The following is a 24,742-nucleotide window of genomic DNA, read 5'->3' on the forward strand; positions in this document are numbered from 1 at the left end:
GGTATTTATAGGATAAACTGATATGTTTTGCAGCAAGATAATTGCCAAGTTTACTTTGTAGGAGTAAAACTCATTGATCAAAGTATTTTATGATCTATCCAATGCCAATGTGCAGCCTGGAATTCAAAGCTATAAATACAGTGCTGTTTATAATGGAACTGTTATTTCCTGGAAACTTCAATTAAAAGGCCATTTCCCGTGGGTTTACCACACAAAACCACCTAATTGTGACAGGCAGTACACAGTTGTAGTGTCTCATCTAGTTCGAAGAGTTCAAGAGGCATGAGGAAGATATAAACAATAATCTAAAGCCAGACAAAGATGAGAGAGAAACTGGTAACAGAAGTCAGTGCGGAGTTACACCGAACGGTTTTTAGAAGGTTGCAGAACACTGTGGCATTGTGTGACAGCCCTCTCACTGGTTTAAAAATAAACCTACTCCCAGACACCCCAGCACAAATTCTTGAAATCATAACCTATTTATCTTATCAAAATTGTAGCTGCAAAATGACACCCCTTACTCATTGCATTAGAGAGATAGAAATGGAAGTTGGGGAAGCAGCTCGGTCTGTAAGGTGCTCATTATACCCTCCTGAGGACCTGACTTCATCCTCAGAACCCCAGATGACTTCCATTTGGAGCCCCAGCATTGGGGAGGCAGAGACAGCCAGGTGCCTGCACTTGTTCAGTCCAAGGCTGGTCAGCAAGCTTCTGGTCCCAGAGACCCTATCTTGAGAAATAAAGTAGACTGATAGCCTCTGAGGAGCATTTCTCAAGGCTGACCTCTGACCTACTGACCTAAAACAACATAGAATGGCAGAAATGATACATGGTAGTTTGGCCGTACTCCTAACTACTTTGAAGTCTGTCAGATGTAGAGGAAAGGTGGGTGTAGGGTGGGCCTGTGCTGCAGTTAAGAATGAGGGCAGACTCATTTGTATGCTTCTGCCTTGTTCTGCCCTCTGAGAAAGATGCAAATCGGCAGAAACCAAGCTTACAGGAGACACTTTAAATTCCCCATATTGCATCCAGATCACAAAGCCCTGCTCCTCTAGATGACACCAGCTGTTCTGTGTAGAAAGGCAGGGAGGTGCTAAGTAAGAGGTTTCCTTCATGTGTAATTATGTTTCTGTAACTTGAACATAGGAGAGTTTCAATTTCAGTTATCTAAAAAAAGTGTTATTCTTAAATACCACACTGGTTGATTAAGCAAACGGCCCAATGTAGAAGGTATTTAATGATGAGATTAAAATATCCTCTAGTTCGGAGAACATATCGGGTTGCTTTGTTAAAGTACTTCTCAGAGACAGAGTATTCTTCTTTCTGTATCCTGTTCTTTAGCATGCAGTAATATTTGATGCCTCCCTTGTCTCTTGCAGAGTTCCCTTAGCCAGCAGAACTTACCTCCAGACAGCGGGGCTGCGGTCAACCATAGCGTGGGCTATGGCATCCATTGCAGAAATTAAGGTCAGGAAGATGCCTGTAGCCCTCTCAAGGCCAGCGAGGCCCTTCCCGTGTTAACTACACAGTCTCTGGCTGACTGTTTCCGTTTGCTCCTTTCTCTGCTCTTTGTTTTTTTATATTTTGCAGCAGCCATTTGAGCTTTTGCAGCTTATACTTGTTTTTCGTTTAATTTCTTGCATTTCCTTTTCTGCATTGCAAGCATTGTGACTAAAAGAGGAGTTGGGTTTTATTATTTCTGATCTTGTGAGTCATAATCCAAAAATGTGGCCTGTAAAGCCTTCATCTTTAAAAATGTTGGCTTTCTCTATGTCCACCGTCTTCATCTGGCTATGGAAGTTCCACTGACAATGGGAAAATTGTATTTTCTCATTGAGAAATGTTCTGTGTGATCTCTGCGACCTGTGTTACTGTCTCAAAGCTATTCTGGAACTTCCTGCATTGCCGTATTTGCATTGTTGCATTTCTCCTTCTATGAGATGTACTGCAAACACTGTCGTTTGGCTGTGAAGTCCCTCTCTGTCTGGGTTAGCCAGTCCACTCAGACTTCTCCGTGTCTTGTGTCTTATTAATTATTTCACACTGTGCTTTTAACTTTTAAGTTCGAGCGTTTCTGTTGTTGTTGTTGTTGTTGTTGTTGTTGCTGTTTTGCCTTTTGTTTCTCCCAGGCAGTCCTGAGCACCCTTTGGATCAAAGGCTGGTCTTGAACTTGTGACTGTGCTTCTGTGTCAGCCTCCCTGTTTTCAAACATTTACTACCACATCCAGCTTCACGCCTGCCTTTGATCTTTTTTGTCCAAGTCTTTTTCATTGAAAACATAAAGGAAGAGGCATGGCAGAATCACTTCCTGTTTTCCTCCTCCACTTCCTGTCTGCTATCTGTCTGTAGTGTTCCTTCCTGTTTACCTGTGAACCGCCCCTGCTATGACCAGTGCATGTGCTAATCACTTGATGTCCTTCTCCCTTGGGGTCATTCCTGTAGTCGCTGTACCCACTCCTAACTGATCCCATCCCACTGCATCTTCCTAGCTGTCCCTTCTGGGTCATGAGGCGTCCTTCCTCTACCCTTCCCTGCAATCAGACTTGCAACTGTCCTGGCTTCCCCTCCCAGCCCCCTGCTGCTAAACTGAACTAAGTTACTTACTGTGTATCCCTCAAAGTTACCCCTGCTGTCTCCACATCTTAGGTAACTCTCACAGCTCTGTGCTAAAGCACACTTTCACAACACATATGGGTACAGTTGCAAAGATTCCCAAGATGGCTTCTTACCTTGTTCTTTCCCTTCCCTATGTAGGGCACCCGCAGTGACTTAGTTAAAGTCTGTTTGTAGCCATGCCCTCTCCTGTCTTATTTGACTAGAACACTGTCTGAATCCATCCCGTCCTCAGATCCCCCTTGCTTCCTGGTGCACCCATCTTGGGTGACAGAGGGGTCATGATTTGGAGTTCTCCCCTTTGAGGCATGGAATGCTCTCCTTCCTTTATCTTCTGGCGCCATCAATGAATGTGGGTTTCTTAGTTCTTCCTAAAGGTGGGCTCCTAATAGTTTTGTCTTCAATCCTAAAACTCAGGAATATTGCCAGAATCTCTGTATATGGGTGTTTTGTTGTGCATGCATGAGTCTGTTTCCTCACGCCCAGAGGTTCATGAGTCCACATGTCTGGTGAGTTTTCCAGCACACGCGGACCAAGGACTTTTAGAGAAGATGTGTAACCACACTGCTTCGGTTTCTTGTTTGCAGTATAAAAATAGTATGCTGTACTGTTAGAGTAGCCCATAGGGTCAGAGCCTGGCTGTTAGCAGCCCTGATAGGCTAGGCTCAGCCACCTGTCCTCAGTAGGCCAGTGACAAACGGGGCTGACATGTCTCAGTGGCTACACTCAATGGCTGCTCTTCAAGAGGACCAGGATTCAGTTTATTCCCAGCACCCACATGGTGGATGACACCCATCTGTAACTCCAATTCTAGGCATCCAGCTCTTTTCTGGCTTCCTCAGGCATACAGGTAGAGCATAGACGTACATTCAGGCACTCACACATAGAAGTAAAATAATTTTTAAATTAAAAAAATCACGAATAGAAAAAAAGAAAAAGGAAAAAGATTTAATCGATGAGACAACATTGGGGAAAATCTAACAAAAAATGTCCCATGAGCTACCCATCTACACGTCTATCTCTGCGGTCCTGACAGAGTGTTTGGGTTTAAATAAAGGGCCAGTGTAGATAACTAAGCAATCCTGGTCAAGGCATTGTCCATCCCAGCCCCTTGCACAGTGATCTCACAATTGTCAGACTATGAAATCCTTCCGAAACAAATTCTTCCTCTGGCCTTGCTTTCTCTCAGAGAAGGTCCAAAGAAAGTTTCTCAGAACAGACAGACCCTCCTTAGAATATCTTCCTTCCTGCTGTGATGGTCACAGGAGGTTCAGATCCAGACTAGAAGAGTTAGCAGTAATAAAGCAGTTAAACTCGTGACCGTCATAGGAAAGGCACACATATGAGTTGTTATGGCAGTGGTGTTTAAAGTCGTTATTGAGTCTGAAACTGTTGTTATTCACTAGTAATTACTGTCCATTGTTCCTCTTAGCTCAGCACTCTTCCATTATTTACTGTAGTTGCCTCAGCTGTCTGAGAGTGTGACTTTAAGCTCTTTGGTTTTGACCTCTGAAATTCCTAGTAAGAGCGCATTGAGTTGCTGCTCCATCCTCCAAGCCATTCGTCCTTTCCCACGCGGTTTCTTCATATTTTACCTCTCCATTTGAGCTGGTCTTCTAAGTTCCAGGAGTAACAGAAACATGATCTCCCTTAATCACTTGTCTGTTTTTCTAGCTTTAAAGTGGTGGTTTTGCTGTCAAGTGTGAGTCTCCGTGAAGCCTCATATCATGGCCCCTCCAGTAGTCCACAGCTCTGCTCACTAGGGCAAATAGGATGTCTTGCTCCCCCTCAGATGAGCCAGGTGTTTCTGTTTACTCATTAAGGTCAAATTGTGTGATCAGTGGATGTGTGTGGAGCAAATGCTAAGAGGCAGACAGATCTCTGTCTCAGCCGTGTGCAGAGCCTGTCAGCCCTGAGATGCCTGAAGGAAGGCAGCTGTCTGGTCGCTGTCTAGACCTGTAGCTCTCTGAAGACGAGCTCCCACCTGGTTCCACTAATGTTCACTCAACCCAGACAAGGAGCGCCTACCAGCTCCCTCTTGGGAGTCTCAGTGGGAGCCCAGGGTTCTCTGAGCACCAGAGCTTTGGAGTCTGAGCATCAGGCCCCATGGTGGTCTTTAAACCTTCATCCTAATCTGTTTTTGTATGAGGCTAGAGATGTGATTCCCATCTGTTCTTTTCTATACGTTTAGTGGTTTCAAAGTCTGTGCTTAAATATAAATTTATGTGACCACGTACAAACCTGAACTTGGATGTTTGTCTGGATGTAGACATATGTTTGATACCAGGACACAGATTGCCTTGCCTGAAGGATTTTTCACTCTTTCCTTCAGGTACCGTCTGGTCCTGACACCCGGCTGTGCCCTGGGGACCCTGCCTCCTCTGTAGACACATCCACTGATGAATGTTTTTCTCCCACATCCAAGCACCACTCAACCTGAAGTGGGGTAGGTGTCCTGCTGCTCCTCACTAGTTATTGGTTCCTTTCTTCTGCCCTTGAAGCACATGTTATCAGAGTATGCCAGTCAGGTACAGCCCTCTCTCCTTATCGTTTCAGTTAGACTGTAAACCTTTATTCCCATCTGGTTCTTAATGATCACCAGAGGACCATAAGGGGGGGAGCCTGCCTCTTGGTTTATTGGCTCCTCTCCCTGTAATACTCTAGCCTAGTCCCATCCTAGACCATCTCAGATCCAGAGTGCCTTCTGTGTGTCTCTGTTTCAATAATCCTGATCTTTGCCATGTACGCAAACGTCCAGCTATAGTCTCAATTACTTTGGAAACTGAGGCAGGAGCATCACAGGAGCCCAGGACTTTGAGGACAGTCTTCGTAACATTACAAGACCCTGTCTCTCAAAAAGGAAAAATTCTGCCGCCTTATACCAGTTTGTTTGGTTTGTTTGTTTGTTTGTTCTGGTTCTGTACCTTCGGTGCTCTCCTGTCTTATTTGACTTGAAGACTAGACTCAGAACTAGTGTGCTCCCCTTACCCAGCCTGTCAGCCACAAGAATCTGCACCCATATGGCATTGCCGTGTGTCCTCAGTGGTGAATTGTCTACTCTATCCCAGAACTGGATACTGGATTCAGCTTCCTCTTTCATACTCAAGGACTGCCATCACCCTGTCCATTGCTCTTGCAACATGAAAAAAAAAAAAGACAAAAATCCTCTAATAAATCCAAGTCATTCCTCCCTCTCCCCTCCCCCCCAAAAAAACAAACTTGGAAATGACTGATGTATGCTCCCCTGGTTCCTTCCTTACCATTCTCTCATGCCCACCTCTTTCATGAAGACCTCACTGAACCCTGGACAGATTTCCTGTGTTGGTTAGGAACCACTCTGCTTCTCCTCCTGAACCACATACACCGCCTCTCAGTAAGATGTCTGAGCCTCATCTTGCAAACATCTATGTTTAGGGCACTAAGACTTGATGGCTAGACGTCCCTTCTTAACTTCCCTTGCTTCCTGAATAATCTCACCCAGTTCTCATGCTTTAAATCAGCTGACTCACATTGACTGCTGCTAATCTCAAATCTGTAACCTGAACCTCAAACTCTAAATTCATCCATGCAGTGACTCATTTATTGTGGATACCAAGAGTCTAAGAGGTGTCTAAAATGAGCATGTCAGAAGAGTTTCCTGACTCCTCAAATCTCCCTTCACACCTCTGCCCCTACCAGTAACAGACAAAAAGGTTTTATCATTCTGTTGCATTTCTTTAATAGTCCACATCCAAACCTTCCTTCTGTGAGGTCCAAACTGAACCTCTTTCAGGACCTCTTGAATGAGACCCATGGAGGTGGTGATCTATGCAAAAGCAAGAGGAATTTTATTGTTCCAACATGTTGGGGCCATCCCACTTCAAGAGGGAGCCAACCCTGAGCAGATTCTAATGGAATTATATACTTTGCACACAATTGGGGCAAAATTCAAACAATTGGGGCAGAATTCGAACAATGGTAACTAGGCAGGGTTCTGTGCGAATCTGGTGGAGCAAAACAACTTTCAAATCGACTTAGTGTATCGTTCAGGACTTTCCAAGGGGGGTGGGTTGGAAGCCACAGGTAGCTTTGTGTGATAGTTTGGCTTGCAGCTGTTCCAGGAACTAAACCAGCCTTTTTTTTCTTCCTGGAAGGGAGGGCCCCTTGTGCTCAGAGGTTTGTGGTGGAATTTTCCCACTGGCCTTAGATTAACCCCAACTCTGGTTCTTTCACTTCTAGCTCCACCTTTTAAAATATACCCAGAATCCAACTATTTCTCCCAGTATGACTCCTAATCTCTCCTGCCTGGTCTCTAACCAGCCCCCTTGTGGTTCATGCTCCAGAGCAGCCAGTGTGATCCCCTCCAACTGCAGTATCATGTGACTTCTTTAGTCACACCTGTAACAGTTGCCTGTCCTCCAGCAATAGAACCAGAATCCTCAGGGAATTGTCAAGATCTCAAATGATGTTATTCCCAGAATGGGAGTAATTAATTTTTTTCTCCAAATTTTTATTACCCCTCAAACATAAATAGTATCTTGTTGTCCTGACTCCTTGAAGCTATGTGTACCAAGTGACTGACATGGTTTAACCAGCCTGATGCTGCAGGAAGTCATGTGACTGACATCCAAATGATACCATCCAGAGCAATGCACAACTTGGCCTACATTCTCTCTATGGCATGGTGATGGGAACACTGCAGATGGTGACCACTTCATTGGCCATTTCATTTCCAGAAAAAGTAAAGTCCCAGGTGCCCTGCTTTGGGAGGGCATGAAGTACGGGTTGCGTGTTGCTGTAGACCTCTAAGGTCTGGAGATTACAGTCATGGCATCCCCTGGCTGCCTACCCAATGTTACCATCACCTTTGCCCCCTCACTCACTGTTCCTGACCATACTGACTTCGAACCATGGCACATGCAGTCCTGCCTTAGAACTTGATCCTCCTGAGGCTTTCCTGGAGTAAAGCAAGGAATCTTAACTCTTGAAATAATGGCTCCCCAGGTTTAGGCTTCTTTTATAGTAGACCTAGTACAGCAAACACAGTAATACCAGTTTGTGTTTCTGTTTAGGCAGGAGCCCTGGTTTTAGATCCAATGTGTGGCCTTGGGACTATACTTGTGGAAGCTGCTGAAGAGTGGCCAGTAAGTTGTCCAATTATATATTTATTTTAATAATTATAGTCACCAATTTTTTATAAGCAGGTAGCCTATTTTTTTGAGTATTGTAATTATATGAGTTCTTGTTTTCTATAACTATAATAGATTTTGAAGAGTTGTTAAATTTCTATATTATTTCATTAAATTCTATGAAGAATTTAAGAAAATATGATAGGATTATGATAATTACTCATACCTAGGTTGTACTAATGTCCAGATTCTTTAGGCAACTGTGATGGTAAGTGTGTATACTGAAAAGAATGCTTTAAGTTTGTTTTAGCTTGAAATTAAGAATCCGTTAACTTTATTTTTGCCCTTATAAGACGCAAGTAGGTCTTACTGAGATACTTAATGGATTATTTATAAAGTGCGGATTTCCCCCCACAGGACGTATTTTACGTGGGTGCTGATGTGAGCGACTCGCAGTTACTTGGCGCATGTGACAATCTGAAGGCCGCAGGCCTTGCACACAGGATCGAGTTACTCAAAGGCTCTGTCGCAGGTGAGACGGTAAACAAAGTGAGAGCCACTGCCCGTGCTCAGATTTGGTTGTTCACTCCCTGTGAGGCTAACAAGCACTTTGCTTCCACTACCATAGCTGTTTGAAGTTTTCCAGGTGACGCGTGATTGAGAAGTGATATTTCTGTAGTTTCCATAGCCTTAAGCTGACCCACACCTTCTGCAGATGTCTGTTTACCAAACCATTGTTCTCTCAGGACCTGGGGTGGAATGACACAACCATAACCTAAAGAGAGTACTGGAGGGAGAAGAAACGATTTGAATTCCTTCACCTGAGCTGTGGGGAATGCTCTGAATTAGCCCATCTTTTGCTTCACATTGGACATGGAGAAGTGAGTTAGTCACCCACCTTGGGTCCTAAACCAATATTTTTAAGAACCCAGAGAGATGTGGGCAAATGAGGTTGGATGTAACCATCACTCCTTCTTCACAGATAGGGAGTCAGCAGTGGCAGACGGTACAGGAATAAGGCACACAGAGTCTGCTCATAGCCCTAACCCTGTGGCAAGGCGCTGCTTTAGCAGGGGTCCCTCGATACCATATTCTCTCATTCATTCTCTCTCTCTCTCTCTCTCTCTCTCTCTCTCTCTCTCTCTCTCTTTCTCTCTCTCTCTCTCTTTCTCTCCTCTCTCTGAAAAGCAGCTCAATTAATTCTGCTGCAGAAACTCTTGACTATGAGTAAATATTGAACCTATAATCCAAAAAAACAGAGCATGTTTAAAGTTTTTCTTCTAGAGAGATAAAGCAGCATTTCTGAGTACCACAGGAGAAAATGTTAGAATCAACTCTATGTAGCGACTCCTTAATGGACTCTTTCACAGGGATTTGGTATCAGATATCCTGTTATCAGACATTTACACTACAATTCATAATATTAGCAAATCTGTAGTTACGAGGTTGTAACAAAAGTAAATGTATGGTTGGGGTCACTACAACCTAAGGAACTGTATTAAGGGTCACAGCATTCAGAAGGCTGACATAGAAGCTGTGTGATGCAGACCCACAGACAGACTCACACTGATTACGTGCGTGCACGTGGTTGTTTTCAGCCGGTGAATTTGCTCAGTCTTAAGACAGATTTCAGAGTAAACCAAGAGGTGACCAAATCGAGTTCTTGTGACTCCAATTCTTTAAGCTTCCTCAGATCTTTAAGAGAACCACTTTCTTAACTTGAGTATTTCTTATATACATTTCGAGTGTTATTCCCTTTCCCGGTTTCCGGGCAAACATCCTCCTCCCCCCTCCCCTTCCTTATGGGTGTTCCCCTCCCAACCCTCCCCCCATTGCCGCCCTCCCCCCATAGACTAGTTCACTGGGGGTTCAGTCTTAGCAGGACCCAGGGCTTCCCCTTCCACTGGTGCTCTTACTAGGATATTCATTGCTACCTATGGGGTCAGAGTCCAGGGTCAGTCCATGTATAGTCTTTAGGTAGTGGCTTAGTCCCTGGAAGCTCTGGTTGCTTGGCATTGTTGTACTTTTGGGGTCTCGAGCCCCTTCAAGCTCTTCCAGTTCTTTCTCTGATTCCTTCAACAGGGGACCTATTCTCAGTTCAGTGGTTTGCTGCTGGCATTCGCCTCTGTATTTGCTGTATTCTGGCTGTGTCTCTCAGGAGCGGTCTACATCCGGCTCCTGTCGGTCTGCACTTCTTTGCTTCATCCATCTTGTCTAATTGGGTGGCTGTATATGTATGGGCCACATGTGGGGCAGGCTCTGAATGGGTGTTCCTTCTGTGTCTGTTTTAATCTTTGCCTCTCTATTCCCTGCCAAGGGTATTCTTGTTCCCCTTTTAAAGAAGGAGTGAAGCATTCACATTTTGATCATCCGTCTTGAGTTTCATTTGTTCTAGGCATCTAGGGTGATTCAAGCATTTGGGCTAATAGCCACTTATCAATGAGTGCATACCATGTATGTCTTTCTGTGATTGGGTTAGCTCACTCAGGATGATATTTTCCAGTTCCAACCATTTGCCTAAGAATTTCATAAACTCGTTGTTTTTCATAGCTGAGTAATATTCCATTGTGTAGATGTACCACATTTTCTGTATCCATTCCTCTGTTGAAGGGCATCTGGGTTCTTTCCAGCTTCTGGCTATTATAAATAAGGCCGCGATGAACATAGTGGAGCATGTGTCTCTTTTATATGTTGAGGCATCTTTTGGGTATATGCCCAAGAGAGGTATAGCTGGATCCTCAGGCAGTTCAATGTCCAATTTTCTGAGGAACCTCCAGACTGATTTCCAGAATGGTTTTACCAGTCTGCAATCCCACCAACAATGGAGGAGTGTTCCTCTTTCTCCACATCCTCGCCAGCATCTGCTGTCACCTGAGTTTTTGATCTTAGCCATTCTCACTGGTGTGAGGTGAAATCTCAGGGTTGTTTTGATTTGCATTTCCCTTATGACTAAAGATGTTGAACATTTCTTTAGGTGTTTCTCAGCCATTCGGCATTCCTCAGCTGTGAATTCTTTGTTTAGCTCTGAACCCCATTTTTTAATAGGGTTATTTGTTTCCCTGCGGTCTAACTTCTTGAGTTCTTTGTATATTTTGGATATAAGGCCTCTATCTGTTGTAGGATTGGTAAAGATCTTTTCCCAATCTGTTGGTTGCCGTTTTGTCCAAACCACAGTGTCCTTTGCCTTACAGAAGCTTTGCAGTTTTATGAGATCCCATTTGTCGATTCTTGATCTTAGAGCATAAGCCATTGGTGTTTTGTTCAGGAAATTTTTTCCAGTACCTATGTGTTCCAGATGCTTCCCTAGTTTTTCTTCTATTAGTTTGAGTGTGTCTGGTTTGATGTGGAGGTCCTTGATCCACTTGGACTTAAGCTTTGTACAGGGTGATAAGCATGGATCAATCTGCATTCTTCTACATGTTCACCTCCAGTTGAACCAGCACCATTTGCTGAAAATGCTATCTTTTTTCCATTGGATGGTTTTGGCTCCTTTGTCAAAAATCAAGTGCCCATAGGTGTGTGGGTTCATTTCTGGGTCTTCAATTCTGTTCCATTGGTCTATCTGTCTGTCTCTGTACCAATACCATGCAGTTTTTATCACTATTGCTCTGTAATACTGCTTGAGTTCAGGGATAGTGATTCCCCCTGAAGTCCTTTTATTGTTGAGGATAGCTTTAGCTATCCTGGGTTTTTTGTTATTCCAGATGAATTTGCAAATTGTTCTGTCTAACTCTTTGAAGACTTGGATTGGTATTTTGATGGGGATTGCATTGAATCTGTAGATCGCTTTTGGTAAAATGGCCATTTTTACTATATTAATCCTGCCAATCCATGAGCATGGGAGATCTTTCCATCTTCTGAGGTCTTCTTCAATTTCTTTCCTCAGTGTCTTGAAGTTCTTATTGTACAGATCTTTTACTTGCTTGGTTAAAGTCACACCGAGGTACTTTATATTATTTGGGTCTATTATGAAGGGTGTCGTTTCCCTAATTTCTTTCTCGGCTTGTTTCTCTTTTGTATAGAGGAAGGCAACTGATTTATTTGAGTTAATTTTATACCCAGCCACTTGGCTGAAGTTGTTTATCAGCTTTAGTAGTTCTCTGGTGGAACTTTTGGGATCACTTAAATATACTATCATGTCATCTGCAAATAGTGATATTTTGACCTCTTCTTTTCCGATCTGTATCCCCTTGATCTCCTTTTGTTGTCTGATTGCTCTGGCTAGAACTTCAAGAACTATATTGAATAAGTAGGGAGAGAGTGGGCAGCCTTGTCTAGTCCCTGATTTTAGTGGGATTGCTTCAAGTTTCTCTCCGTTTAGTTTAATGTTAGCAACTGGTTTGCTGTATATGGCTTTTACTATGTTTAGGTATGGGCCTTGAATTCCTATTCTTTCCAGGACTTTTATCATGAAGGGGTGTTGAATTTTGTCAAATGCTTTCTCAGCATCTAATGAAATGATCATGTGGTTTTGTTCTTTCAGTTTGTTTATATAATGGATCATGTTGATGGTTTTCCGTATATTAAACCATCCCTGCATGCCTGGGATGAAGCCTACTTGATCATGGTGGATGATTGTTTTGATGTGCTCTTGGATTCGGTTTGCCAGAATTTTATTGAGTATTTTTGCGTCGATATTCATAAGGGAAATTGGTCTGAAGTTCTCTTTCTTTGTTGTGTCTTTATGTGGTTTAGGTATAAGAGTAATTGTGGCTTCGTAGAAGGAATTCGGTAGTGCTCCATCTGTTTCAATTTTGTGGAATAGTTTGGATAATATTGGTATGAGGTCTTCTATGAAGGTTTGATAGAATTCTGCACTAAACCCGTCTGGACCTGGGCTCTTTTTGGTTGGGAGACCTTTAATGACTGCTTCTATTTCTTTAGGAGTTATGGGGTTGTTTAACTGGTTTATCTGTTCCTGATTTAACTTCGATACCTGGTATCTGTCTAGGAAATTGTCCATTTCCTGAAGATTTTCAAATTTTGTTGAATATAGGTTTTTATAGTAAGATCTGATGATTTTTTGAATTTCCTCTGAATCTGTAGTTATGTCTCCCTTTTCATTTCTGATTTTGTTAATTTGGACGCACTCTCTGTGTCCTCTCGTTAGTCTGGCTAAGGGTTTATCTATCTTGTTGATTTTCTCAAAGAACCAACTTTTGGTTCTGTTGATTCTTTCTATGGTCCTTTTTGTTTCTACTTGGTTGATTTCTGCTCTGAGTTTGATTATTTCCTGCCTTCTACTCCTCCTGGGTGTATTTGCTTCTTTTTGTTCTAGAGCTTTTAGGTGTGCTGTCAAGCTGCTGACATATGCTCTTTCCTGTTTCTTTCTGCAGGCACTCAGCGCTACGAGTTTTCCTCTTAGCACAGCTTTCATTGTGTCCCATAAGTTTGGGTATGTTGTATCTTCATTTTCATTAAATTCTAAAAAGTTTTTAATTTCTTTCTTTATTTCTTCCTTGACCAGGTTATCATTGAGTAGAGCATTGTTCAATTTCCACGTATATGTGGGCATTCTTCCCTTATTGTTATTGAAGAACAGTTTTAGGCCGTGGTCGTCCGATAGCATGCATGGGATTATTTCTATCTTTCTGTACCTGTTGAGGCCCGTTTTTTGACCAATTATATGGTCAATTTTGGAGAAAGTACCATGAGGAGCTGAGAAGAAGGTATATCCTTTTGCTTTAGGATAGAATGTTCTATAAATATCCGTTAAGTCCATTTGGCTCATGACTTCTCTTAGTCTGTCGACATCACTGTTTAATTTCTGTTTCCATGATCTGTCCATTGATGAGAGTGGTGTGTTGAAATCTCCCACTATTATTGTGTGAGGTGCAATGTGTGTTTTGAGCTTTAGTAAGGTTTCTTTTACGTATGTAGGTGCCCTTGTATTTGGGGCATAGATATTTAGGATTGAGAGTTCATCTTGGTGGATTTTTCCTTTGATGAATATGAAGTGTCCTTCCTTATCTTTTTTGATGACTTTTAGTTGGAAATTGATTTTATTTGATATTAGAATGGCTACTCCAGCTTGCTTCTTCTGACCATTTGCTTGGAAAGTTGTTTTCCAGCCTTTCACTCTGAGGTAGTGTCTGTCTTTGTCTCTGAGGTGTGTTTCCTGTAGGCAGCAGAATGCAGGGTCCTCGTTGCGTATCCAGTTTGTTAATCTATGTCTTTTTATTGGGGAGTTGAGGCCATTGATATTGAGAGATATTAAGGAATAGTGATTATTGCTTCCCTTTATATTCATTATTGGATGTGAGGTTATGTTTGTGTGCTTTCATTCTCTTTGTTTTGTTGCCAAGACGATTAGTTTCTTGCTTCTTCTAGGGTATAGCTTGCCTCCTTATGTTGGGCTTTACCATTTATTATCCTTTGTAGTGCTGGATTTGTAGAAAGATATTGTGTAAATTTGGTTTTGTCATGGAATATCTTGGTTTCTCCATCAATGTTAATTGAGAGTTTTGCTGGATACAGTAACCTGGGCTGGCATTTGTGTTCTCTTAGGGTCTGTATGACATCAGTCCAGGATCTTCTGGCCTTCATAGTTTCTGGCGAGAAGTCTGGTGTGATTCTGATAGGTCTCCCTTTATATGTTACTTGACCTTTTTCCCTTACTGCTTTTAATATTCTTTCTTTATTTTGTGCGTTTGGTGTTTTGACAATTATGTGACGGGAGGTGTTTCTTTTCTGGTCCAATCTATTTGGAGTTCTGTAGGCTTCTTGTATGTCTATGGGTATCTCTTTTTTTAGGTTAGGGAAGTTTTCTTCTATGATTTTGTTGAAGATATTTACTGGTCCTTTGAGCTGGGAGTCTTCACTCTCTTCTATACCTATTATCCTTAGGTTTGATCTTCTCATTGAGTCCTGGATTTCCTGTATGTTTTGGACCAGTAGCTTTTTCCGCTTTACATTATCTTTGACAGTTGAGTCAATGATTTCTATGGAATCTTCTGCTCCTGAGATTCTCTCTTCCATCTCTTGTATTCTGTTGGTGAAGCTCGTATCTACAGCTCCTTGTCTCTTCTTTTGGTTTTCTATATCCAGGGTTGTTTCCATGTGTTCTTTCTTGATTGATTCTATTTCCATTTTTAATTCCTTCAACTGTTTGATTGTGTTTTCCTGGAATTCTTTCAGGGATTTTTGTGTCTCCTCTCTATGGGCTTCTACTTTTTTATTTATGTTTTCCTGGAATTCTTTCAGGGATTTTTGTGTCTCCTCTCTATGGGCTTCTACTTGTTTATTTATGTTTTCCTGGAATTCTTTCAGGGATTTTTGCGATTCTTTCAGGCATTTTTGCGATTCCTCTCTGTAGGCTTCTACTTGTTCTCTAAGGGAGTTCTTCATGTCTTTCTTGAAGTCCTCCAGCATCATGATCAAATATGATTTTGAAAATAGATCTTGCTTTTCTGGTGTGTTTGGATATTCCATGTTTGTTTTGATGGGAGAATTGGGCTCCGATGGTGCCATGTAGTCTTGGTTTCTGTTGCTTGGGTTCCTGCGCTTGCCTCTCGCCATCAGATTATCTCTAGTGTTACTTTGTTCTGCTATTTCTGACAGTGGCTAGACTGTCCTATAAGCCTGTGTGTCAGGAGTGCTGTAGACCTGTTTTCCTCTCTTTCAGTCAGTTATGGGAACAGAGTGTTCTGCTTTCGGGCGTGTAGTTTTTCCTCTCTACAGGTCTTCAGCTGTTCCTGTGGGCCTGTGTCTTGAGTTCACCAGGCAGCTTTCTTGCAGCAGAAAATTTGGTCTTACCTGTGGTCCCGAGGCTCAGGTTCGCTCGTGGAGTGCTGCCCACGGGCTCTCTGCAGCGGCAGCAACCAGGAAGACCTGTGCTGCCCCTTCCGGGAGCTTCAGTGCACCAGGGTTCCAGATGGTCTTTGGCTTTTTCCTCTGGCGTCCGAGATGTGTGTGCAGGGAGCAGTCTCTTCTGGTTTCCCAGGCTTGTCTGCCTCTCTGAAGGTTTAGCTCTCCCTCCCACGGGATTTGGGTGCAGAGAACTGTTTATCCGGTCTGTTTCTTTCAGGTTCAGGCGGTGTCTCAGGCAGGGGTCCTGCCGCTCCTGGGCCCTCCCCCACGGGAGCCCAGAGGCCTTATACAGTTTCCTCTTGGGCCAGGGATGTGGGCAGGGGTGAGCAGAGTTGGTGGTCTCTTCCGCTCTGCAGCCTCAGGAGTGCCCACCTGACCAGGCGGTTGGGTCTCTCTCTCACCGGGTCTGGGAGCAGAGAGCTGCTGCGGAGAACCACTTTCTTAAATAGAATAATTTATATTTATATAAAACAATGACCTCATTCTCTTTATTGTACTGTATTATATATATTTATTTATTTGACATGTGAGGTCAAGGTCAAGCTATAGGAGTCAGCTCTTTCCAAGCAGGGTCTAGGGGTCAAACTCTGATCATCAGGCTTGGCAGTGAGTGCCTTTACCCACTGAGCCATCGTACTGACCCCACTTTATTGTATTACAGTGCTTTGCTATTTCTGCTTCTTGCTAGCATTCATTTTGATTATACCTCTGCTGGTGTAATCAAAGGTGCTCATTTAACATGAAGAAAGTCTACAGACTTCTTCATGAGTTTTAGTCATTGTGAAAATGTAGACTAGAGTGGGTGTGGGCTGCCAGTTATCCTGGGAGGTGAGAGCTCATTACTAGCTGGTCAATGTCATCAGTTCACATACACACATTTTAACGTATGCTAGAGCGTGTAACAGACAGACTTGAGCGGAAGAAATACATCTGCGATGTAACTGAAATGTAACTAAGTAAAAGAATGTTTATGTCGCCTCCAGTAAGACAGTCTGAATCTGGTCTCTCGCCATTTCATCAACAGGCTTTGTAACAAGATTTTTGTTACAAGATTTTGTGTCATTTACTGCCCCCCTTGTTCAGGAGTGAGGCAAGCTGTTTGTAAGGCCATGTGGGTTTTCTCCTTCCTGCTGGTGTATGTTCCTCTAGCCCTTCTCTCCTGTCCTGTTGGCCTCGCTGGTTACCCTTGGGGAGCTGCTGGCCGATGTGGATGTTGTAGGCTAGGTATAAATGAGTATATAGAGAAAACAGATAAGAAGTCCCTCAGAAGTGTTTGCATGCTGTCGTTGTATTGTTTGGTAGCATTTCTGTTTTGTAATGAGCTCTTATGCCCTTAGTTCATTAGAGTGCATGATTAACGGGAAGGTAAGCACCAAGTCTGAATTTCCCTAGGAAGGCCATGATGAGCATGTGACTTGAAAGAAGTCTGTTGACATTTACTGTCCACTAGGAGGGCAGAGTAGCGTCACTGACCAAATGAGACAGGTCTGCTTATAGAAGGAAGCACCTAGCATTTACTTCAAAGCTTACAAGTTATTTAGGTGATATTTGTGGATCAAAGCCAGATGTCTGTCGCATGCGGCTGAAGAAAATGCATTTCACATCCCCGTGTGAAGTGAAACGTGACTTTTCATCAACATGGAGTCTGATGTCCTAAAGCAGTGTTCAGTCTCCAGCTGCAAGTGTTCCTGAGCTCCTGGTTTTCTTTTCGCCTTTTCTTCTTTTTTGGGGGGATATTTGTTATTAAAAGTCAAGTTAGCAATGGGAAAGCATGAACAGATTATCAAGCTCAACAACACACAAGGTGAACTTCTGTTGTTGGATGGCAAGAGTCTTCTGATGACTTTCTTCATTGCCTTCCTTTTACCTGGACACGAGTATTCTAGAGTAGAGTGGAATAAGACCGCAGTCCTAATTCTGTTGAGTCTTCACTCAGTAAAATAAAAACAACAGAGACAATATTTGAATTTTGGGTTTGATGGCATCTCTGAGGGGAAGGTCTATGAAGGGCTAAAATGTCCCCATTTTCCATGTTGAGGAGAACTGAGAGCGACCTCCATTCATTGGAATTTGCTCTGAGATCCATCATTACTTGTACAGCCCTAGACAAATATGTTCTCAACTCTAAATGTTGCCCAGGAGGGGTTTTTTTAAATATGAAAGCAGAACTTAAAAGCTCACAGGCGGTTTTATGAAAAACAGCTTTAAGACAGTGACATCCAAAACAAGTGTGTCTGGGAAGCTCGTCGGTAGATGAGTGTGCTCTGCTATTGTAGTGCTAATAAGATGTTTAAAGTTTGATTAAAACCTGAGTGTGCCAAATATGTGTTATCCTTAGGCTCAGCATCAGGTAGGATAATAGGTATTTCCAAAGCATATCATTTTAGCATGTTCCTTCCCAACAATATTCCTTAGTAAACTATAAATTAAATGGTATCCCAGTTGCCAAACTACATTTTACATGTTTAAGACTACTTACAGGGGCTGTAGAGATGGCTTGGTGATTAAAGCACTGGCTACTCGTCTTGGATTTGAGTTCTAGCACCCACACGGTAACTCACCACATGGTAACTATCTGTGACTCCAATCTCAGAATCCAACATCTACTTCTGGCTTCCAAACTCACTGTATGCATGTAGTACATGAAAATACACAAGCCTGCTTTAATCTCAGCACTTGGAAGCAGAGGCAGGCAGGTCTCTGAGCTCAAGGACAGCCAGGAGAAATGATGGATGGAGGGAGGGAGGGAGGGAGGGAGGGAGGGGGGGGGGAGGGAGGGATGGATGGGTGGGTGGATGGAGAGAGAGAGAGAGATGTAAGCGAAACACTCATATACATCAAAAATAAATTGAAAACAAAAATCAATGAAAGCTAACTGTGGACTTGTGGATTGAAGTGACAAATTAAGAATTTGTTGACATTATTTATGCCTCCCCATACTTAACTAAAGTGAACAAAAAAGAGTAGGCATAGAAGATCCAGCAGCAGCTCATCTTAGTTAGTTAGTTGATTTAATTAATAAAATGCAGATGCAGAAGAGAGGAATCCGCTGAGAACACAGAGTCCAGGCAAGAGGAGGACTGAGTGTGTGAACACAGAAGTAACTTTAAACAACTGAGAGCAGCTGTTTCTGTCAGAATGTGAGTGTTCCGGTCAGGAACAGGAAGCCATGACAAGCAGCAGAAAGGACAAGGGACACACAGAAGGGAGAGAGCACCAGCTTCTAGAAAGCCCTTCACCAACTGGCCTTTCACATGTGCATGAAATACCTGAGGGCCATAAAACTAAGAAAGAACCTTAGCTCCACAGTCCTTTATTTTAAGTAATTTGTCCCATTTTTCTGCACGGAAAAAGGGAAAGATCTACAGTTTTAAAACTAACCTTTTCACATTCTTGGTTCATCCTTCAGAGATGTAAAACAGAATTGTTCACGTGTTTGTTTTTGCTGTTCCTACTGTAAAGCCTTATCCTGAGTTACAAGTGATCTGTCCACAAGCAGCGAAGAGCACTTGATAATTTACAGGGCTTTACTGTGTGCTTAGTCTTTTTTATTTATTTATTTATTATTGAGTATTTCTTATTTACATTTCGAGTGTTATTCCCTTTCCCGGTTTCCGGGCAAACATCCCCCTAATCCCTCCCCCTCCCTTTCTTTATGGGTGTTCCCCTCCCCATCCTCCCCCCATTGCTACCCTCCCCCCAACAATCTAGTTCACTGGGGGTTCAGTCTTAGCAGGACCCAGGGCTTCCCCTTCCACTGGTGCTCTTACTAGGATATTCATTGCTACCTATGAGGTCAGAGTCCAGGGTCAGTCCATGTATAGTCTTTAGGTAGTGGCTTAGTCCCTGGAAGCTCTGGTTGCTTGGCATTGTTGTTCATAAGGGGTCTCGAGCTCCTTCAAGCTCTTCCAGTTCTATCTCTGATTCCTTCAACGGGGGTCCCATTCTCAGTTCAGTGGTTTGCGGCTGACATTCACCTCTGTGTTTGCTGTATTCTGGCTGTGTCTCTCAGGAGAGATCTACATCCGGCTCCTGTCGGTCTGCACTTCTTTGCTTCATCCATCTTGTCTAATTGGGTGGCTGTATATGTATGGGCCACATGTGGGGCAGGCTCTGAATGGGTGTTCCTTCTGTGTCTGTTTTAATCTTTGCCTCTCTATTCCCTGCCAAGGGTATTCTTGTTCCCCTTTTAAAGAAGGAGTGAAGCATTCACATTTTGATCATCCGTCTTGAGTTTCATTTGTTCTAGGCATCTAGGGTAATTCAGGCATTTGGGCTAATAGCCACTTATCAATGAGTGCATACCATGTGTGTTTTTCTGTCATTGGGTTACCTCACTTAGGATGATATTTTCCAGTTCCGACCATTTGCCTACGAATTTCATAAAGTCGTTGTTTTAATAGCTGAGTAATATTCCATTGTGTAGATGTACCACATTTTCTGTATACATTCCTCTGTTGAAGGGCATCTGGGTTCTTTCCAGCTTCTGGCTATTATAAATAAGGCTGCTATGGACATAGTGGAGCACGTGTCTTTGTTATATGTTAGGGCATCTTTTGTATATGCCTAAGAGAGGTATAGCTGGATCCTCAGGCAGTTCAATGTCCAATTTTCTGAGGAACCTCCAGACTGATTTCCAGAATGGTTGTACCAGTCTGCAATCCCACCAACAATGGAGGAGTGTTCCTCTTTCTCCGCATCCTCGCCAGCATTTGCTGTCCCCTGAGTTTTTGATCTTAGCCATTCTCACTGGTGTGAGGTGAAATCTCAGGGTTGTTTTGATTTGCATTTCCCTTATGACTACAGATGTTGAACATTTCTTTAGGTGTTTCTCAGCCATTCGGCATTCCTCAGCTGTGAATTCTTTGTTTAGCTCTGAATCCCATTTTTTAATAGGGTTATTTGTCTCCTTGCGGTCTAACTTCTTGAGTTCTTTGTATATTTTGGATATAAGGCCTCTATCTGTTGTAGGATTGGTAAAGATCTTTTCCCAATCTGTTGGTTGCCATTTTGTCCTAACCACAGTGTCCTTTGCCTTACAGAAGCTTTGCAGTTTTATGAGATCCCATTTGTCGATTCTTGATCTTAGAGCATAAGCCATTGGTGCTTTGTTCAGGAAATTTTTTCCAGTGCCCATGTATTCCAGATGCTTCCCTAGTTTTTCTTCTATTAGTTTGAGTGTATCTGGTTTGATGTGGAGGTCCTTGATCCACTTGGACTTAAGCTTTGTACAGGGTGATAAGCATGGATCGATCTGCATTCTTCTACATGTTCACCTCCAGTTGAACCAGCACCATTTGCTGAAAATGCTATCTTTTTTCCATTTGATGGTTTTGGCTCCTTTGTCAAAAATCAAGTGCCCATAGGTGTGTGGGTTCATTTCTGGGTCTTCAATTCTGTTCCATTGGTCTATCTGTCTGTCTCTGTACCAATACCATGCAGTTTTTATCACTATTGCTCTGTAATACTGCTTGAGTTCAGGGATAGTGATTCCCCCTGAAGTCCTTTTATTGTTGAGGATAGTTTTAGCTATCCTGGGTTTTTTGTTATTCCAGATGAATTTGCAAATTGTTCTGTCTAACTCTTTGAAGAAATGGATTGGTATTTTGATGGGGATTGCATTGAATCTGTAGATCGCTTTTGGTAAAATGGCCATTTTTACTATATTAATCCTGCCAATCCAAGAGCATGGGAGATCTTTCCATCTTCTGAGGTCTTCTTCATTTTCTTTCTTCAGACTCTTCAAGTTCTTATTGTACAGATCTTTTACTTGCTTGGTTAAAGTCACACCGAGGTACTTTATATTATTTGGGTCTATTATGAAGGGTGTCGTTTCCCTAATTTCTTTCTCGGCTTGTTTCTCTTTTGTGTAGAGGAAGGCTACTGATTTATTTGAGTTAATTTTATACCCAGCCACTTGGCTGAAGTTGTTTATCAGCTTTAGTAGTTCTCTGGTGGAACTTTTGGGATCACTTAAATATACTATCATATCATCTGCAAATAGTGATATTTTGACTTCTTTTCCGATCTGTATCCCCTTGACCTCCTTTTGTTGTCTGATTGCTCTGGCTAGAACTTCAAGAACTATATTGAATAAGTAGGGAGAGAGTGGGCAGCCTTGTCTAGTCCCTGATTTTAGTGGGATTGCTTCAAGTTTCTCTCCATTTAGTTTAATGTTAGCAACTGGTTTGCTGTATATGGCTTTTACTATGTTTAGGTATGGGCCTTGAATTCCTATTCTTTCCAGGACTTTTATCATGAAGGGGTGTTGAATTTTGTCAAATGCTTTCTCAGCATCTAATGAAATGATCATGTGGTTTTGTTCTTTCAGTTTGTTTATATAATGGATCACATTGATGGTTTTCCGTATATTAAACCATCCCTGCATGCCTGGGATGAAGCCTACTTGATCATGGTGGATGATTGTTTTGATGTGCTCTTGGATTCGGTTTGCCAGAATTTTATTGAGTATTTTTGCGTCGATATTCATAAGGGAAATTGGTCTGAAGTTCTCTTTCTTTGTTGTGTCTTTGTGTGGTTTAGGTATAAGAGTAATTGTGGCTTCGTAGAAGGAATTCGGTAGTGCTCCATCTGTTTCAATTTTGTGGAATAGTTTGGATAATATTGGTATGAGGTCTTCTATGAAGGTTTGATAGAATTCTGCACTAAACCCGTCTGGACCTGGGCTCTTTTTGGTTGGGAGACCTTTAATGACTGCTTCTATTTCTTTAGGAGTTATGGGGTTGTTTAACTGGTTTATCTGTTCCTGATTTAACTTCGATACCTGGTATGTGTCTAGGAAATTGTCCATTTCCTGCAGATTTTCAAGTTTTGTTTAATATAGGCTTTTATAGTAAGATCTGATGATTTTTTGAATTTCCTCTGAATCTGTACTTATGTCTCCCTTTTCATTTCTGATTTTGTTAATTTGGACACACTCTCTGTGTCCTCTCGTTAGTCTGGCTAAGGGTTTATCTATCTTGTTGATTTTCTCAAAGAACCAACTTTTGGTTCTGTTGATTCTTTCTATGGTCCTTTTTGTTTCTACTTGGTTGATTTCTGCTCTGAGTTTGATTATTTCCTGCCTTCTACTCCTCCTGGGTGTATTTGCTTCTTTTTGTTCTAGAGCTTTTAGGTGTGCTGTCAAGCTGCTGACATATGCTCTTTCCTGTTTCTTTCTGCAGGCACTCAGCGCTATGAGTTTTCCTCTTAGCACAGCTTTCATTGTGTCCCAAAAGTTTGGGTATGTTGTATCTTCATTTTCATTAAATTCTAAAAAGTCTTTAATTTCTTTCTTTATTTCTTCCTTGACCAGGTTATCATTGAGTAGAACATTGTTCAATTTCCACGTATATGTGGGCATTCTTCCCTTATTGTTATTGAAGAACAGTTTTAGGCCGTGGTGGTCTGATAGCACGCATGGGATTATTTCTATCTTTCTGTACCTGTTGAGGCCCGTTTTTTGACCAATTATATGGTCAGTTTTGGAGAAAGTACCATGAGGAGCTGAGAAGAAGGTATATCCTTTTGCTTTAGGATAGAATGTTCTATAAATATCTGTTAAGTCCATTTGGTTCATGACTTCTCTTAGTCTGTCGACATCACTGTTTAATTTCTGTTTCCATGATCTGTCCATTGATGAGAGTGGGGTGTTGTGTGAGGTGCAATGTGTGTTTTGAGCTTTAGTAAGGTTTCTTTTACGTATGTAGGTACCCTTGTATTTGGGGCATAGATATTTAGGATTGAGAGTTCATCTTGGTGGATTTTTCCTTTGATGAATATGAAGTGTCCTTCCTTATCTTTTTTGATGAATTTTAGTTGAAAATTGATTTTATTTGATATTAGAATGGCTACTCCAGCTCGCTTCTTCGACCATTTGCTTGGAAAGTTGTTTTCCAGCCTTTCACTCTGAGGTAGTGTCTGTCTTTGTCTCTGAGGTGTGTTTCCTGTAGGCAGCAGAATGCAGGGTCCTCGTTGCGTATCCAGTTTGTTAATCTATGTCTTTTTATTGGGGAGTTAAGGCCATTGATGTTGAGAAATATTAAGGAATAGTGATTATTGCTTCCTGTTATATTCATATTTGGATATGAGGTTATGTTTGTGTGCTTTTCTTCTCTTTGTTTTGTTCCCAAGACGATTAATTTCTTGCTTCTTCTAGGGTATAGCTTGCCTCCTTATGTTGGGCTTTACCATTTATTATCCTTTGTAGTGCTGGATTTGTAGAAATATATTGTGTAAGTTTGGTTTTGTCATGGAATATGTTGGTTTCTCCATCTATGTTAATTGAGAGTTTTGCAGGATACAGTAACCTGGGCTGGCATTTGTGTTCTCTTAGGGTCTGTATGACATCAGTCCAGGATCTTCTGGCTTTCATAGTTTCTGGCGAAAAGTCTGGTGTGATTCTGATAGGTCTGCCTTTATATGTTACTTGACCTTTTTCTCTTACTGCTTTTAATATTCTTTCTTTATTTTGTGCGTTTGGTGTTTTGACTATTATGTGACGGGAGGTGTTTCTTTTCTGGTCCAATCTATTTGGAGTTCTGTAGGCTTCTTGTATGCTTATGGGTATCTCTTTTTTTAGGTTAGGGAAGTTTTCTTCTATGATTTTGTTGAAGATATTTACTGGTCCTTTGAGCTGGGAGTCTTCACTCTCTTCTATACCTATTATCCTTAGGTTTGATCTTCTCATTGAGTCCTGGATTTCCTGTATGTTTTGGATCAGTAGCTTTTTTCGCTTTACATTATCTTTGACAGTTGAGTCAATGATTTCTATGGAATCTTCTGCTCCTGAGATTCTCTCTTCCATCTCTTGTATTCTGTTGGTGAAGCTCGTATCTACGGCTCCTTGTCTCTTCTTTTGGTTTTCTATATCCATGGTTGTTTCCATGTGTTCTTTCTTGATTGATTCTATTTCCAGTTTTAATTCCTTCAACTGTTTGATTGTGTTTTCCTGGAATTCTTTCAGGGATTTTTGCGATTCCTCTCTGTAGGCTTCTACTTGTTTATTAATGTTTTCCTGTGTTTCTCTAAGGGAGTTCTTCACGTCTTTCTTGAAGTCCTCCAGCATCATGATCAAATATGATTTTGAAACTAGATCTTGCTTTTCTGGTGTGTTTGGATATTCCGTGTTTGCTTTGGTGGGAGAATTGGGCTCCGATGGTGCCATGTAGTCTTGGTTTCTGTTGCTTGGGTTCCTGCGCTTGCCTCTAGCT

At 42.0% G+C, this 24,742-nt stretch overlaps 1 protein-coding gene across 13 annotated transcripts in view; it reads left to right on the plus strand.

Moving 5' to 3' along the window:
- Positions 1–24,742, plus strand: part of Thumpd2 (THUMP domain containing 2) — a 51,909-nt gene that overhangs the window by 19,266 nt on the left and 7,901 nt on the right. For 7 of the 13 annotated variants that reach the window (XM_008764440.4, XM_039112143.2, XM_017594116.3 and 4 more), the window contains exons 6-8: positions 1,380–1,467; positions 7,665–7,736; positions 8,139–8,253. In XM_008764440.4, the coding sequence (XP_008762662.1) occupies positions 1,380–1,467; positions 7,665–7,736; positions 8,139–8,253 (275 nt within the window). Of the gene's footprint in view, positions 1–1,379; positions 1,468–4,945; positions 5,060–7,664; positions 7,737–8,138; positions 8,254–13,057; positions 13,117–24,742 lie in introns of those variants that run through there. The other 6 variants (XM_006239677.5, XM_006239673.5, XM_063261827.1 and 3 more) reach the window with 3 other exon arrangements.

Source organism: Rattus norvegicus, chromosome 6 (assembly GCF_036323735.1).
Source record: "Rattus norvegicus strain BN/NHsdMcwi chromosome 6, GRCr8, whole genome shotgun sequence".
NCBI classification, from domain to species: domain Eukaryota; kingdom Metazoa; phylum Chordata; class Mammalia; order Rodentia; family Muridae; genus Rattus; species Rattus norvegicus.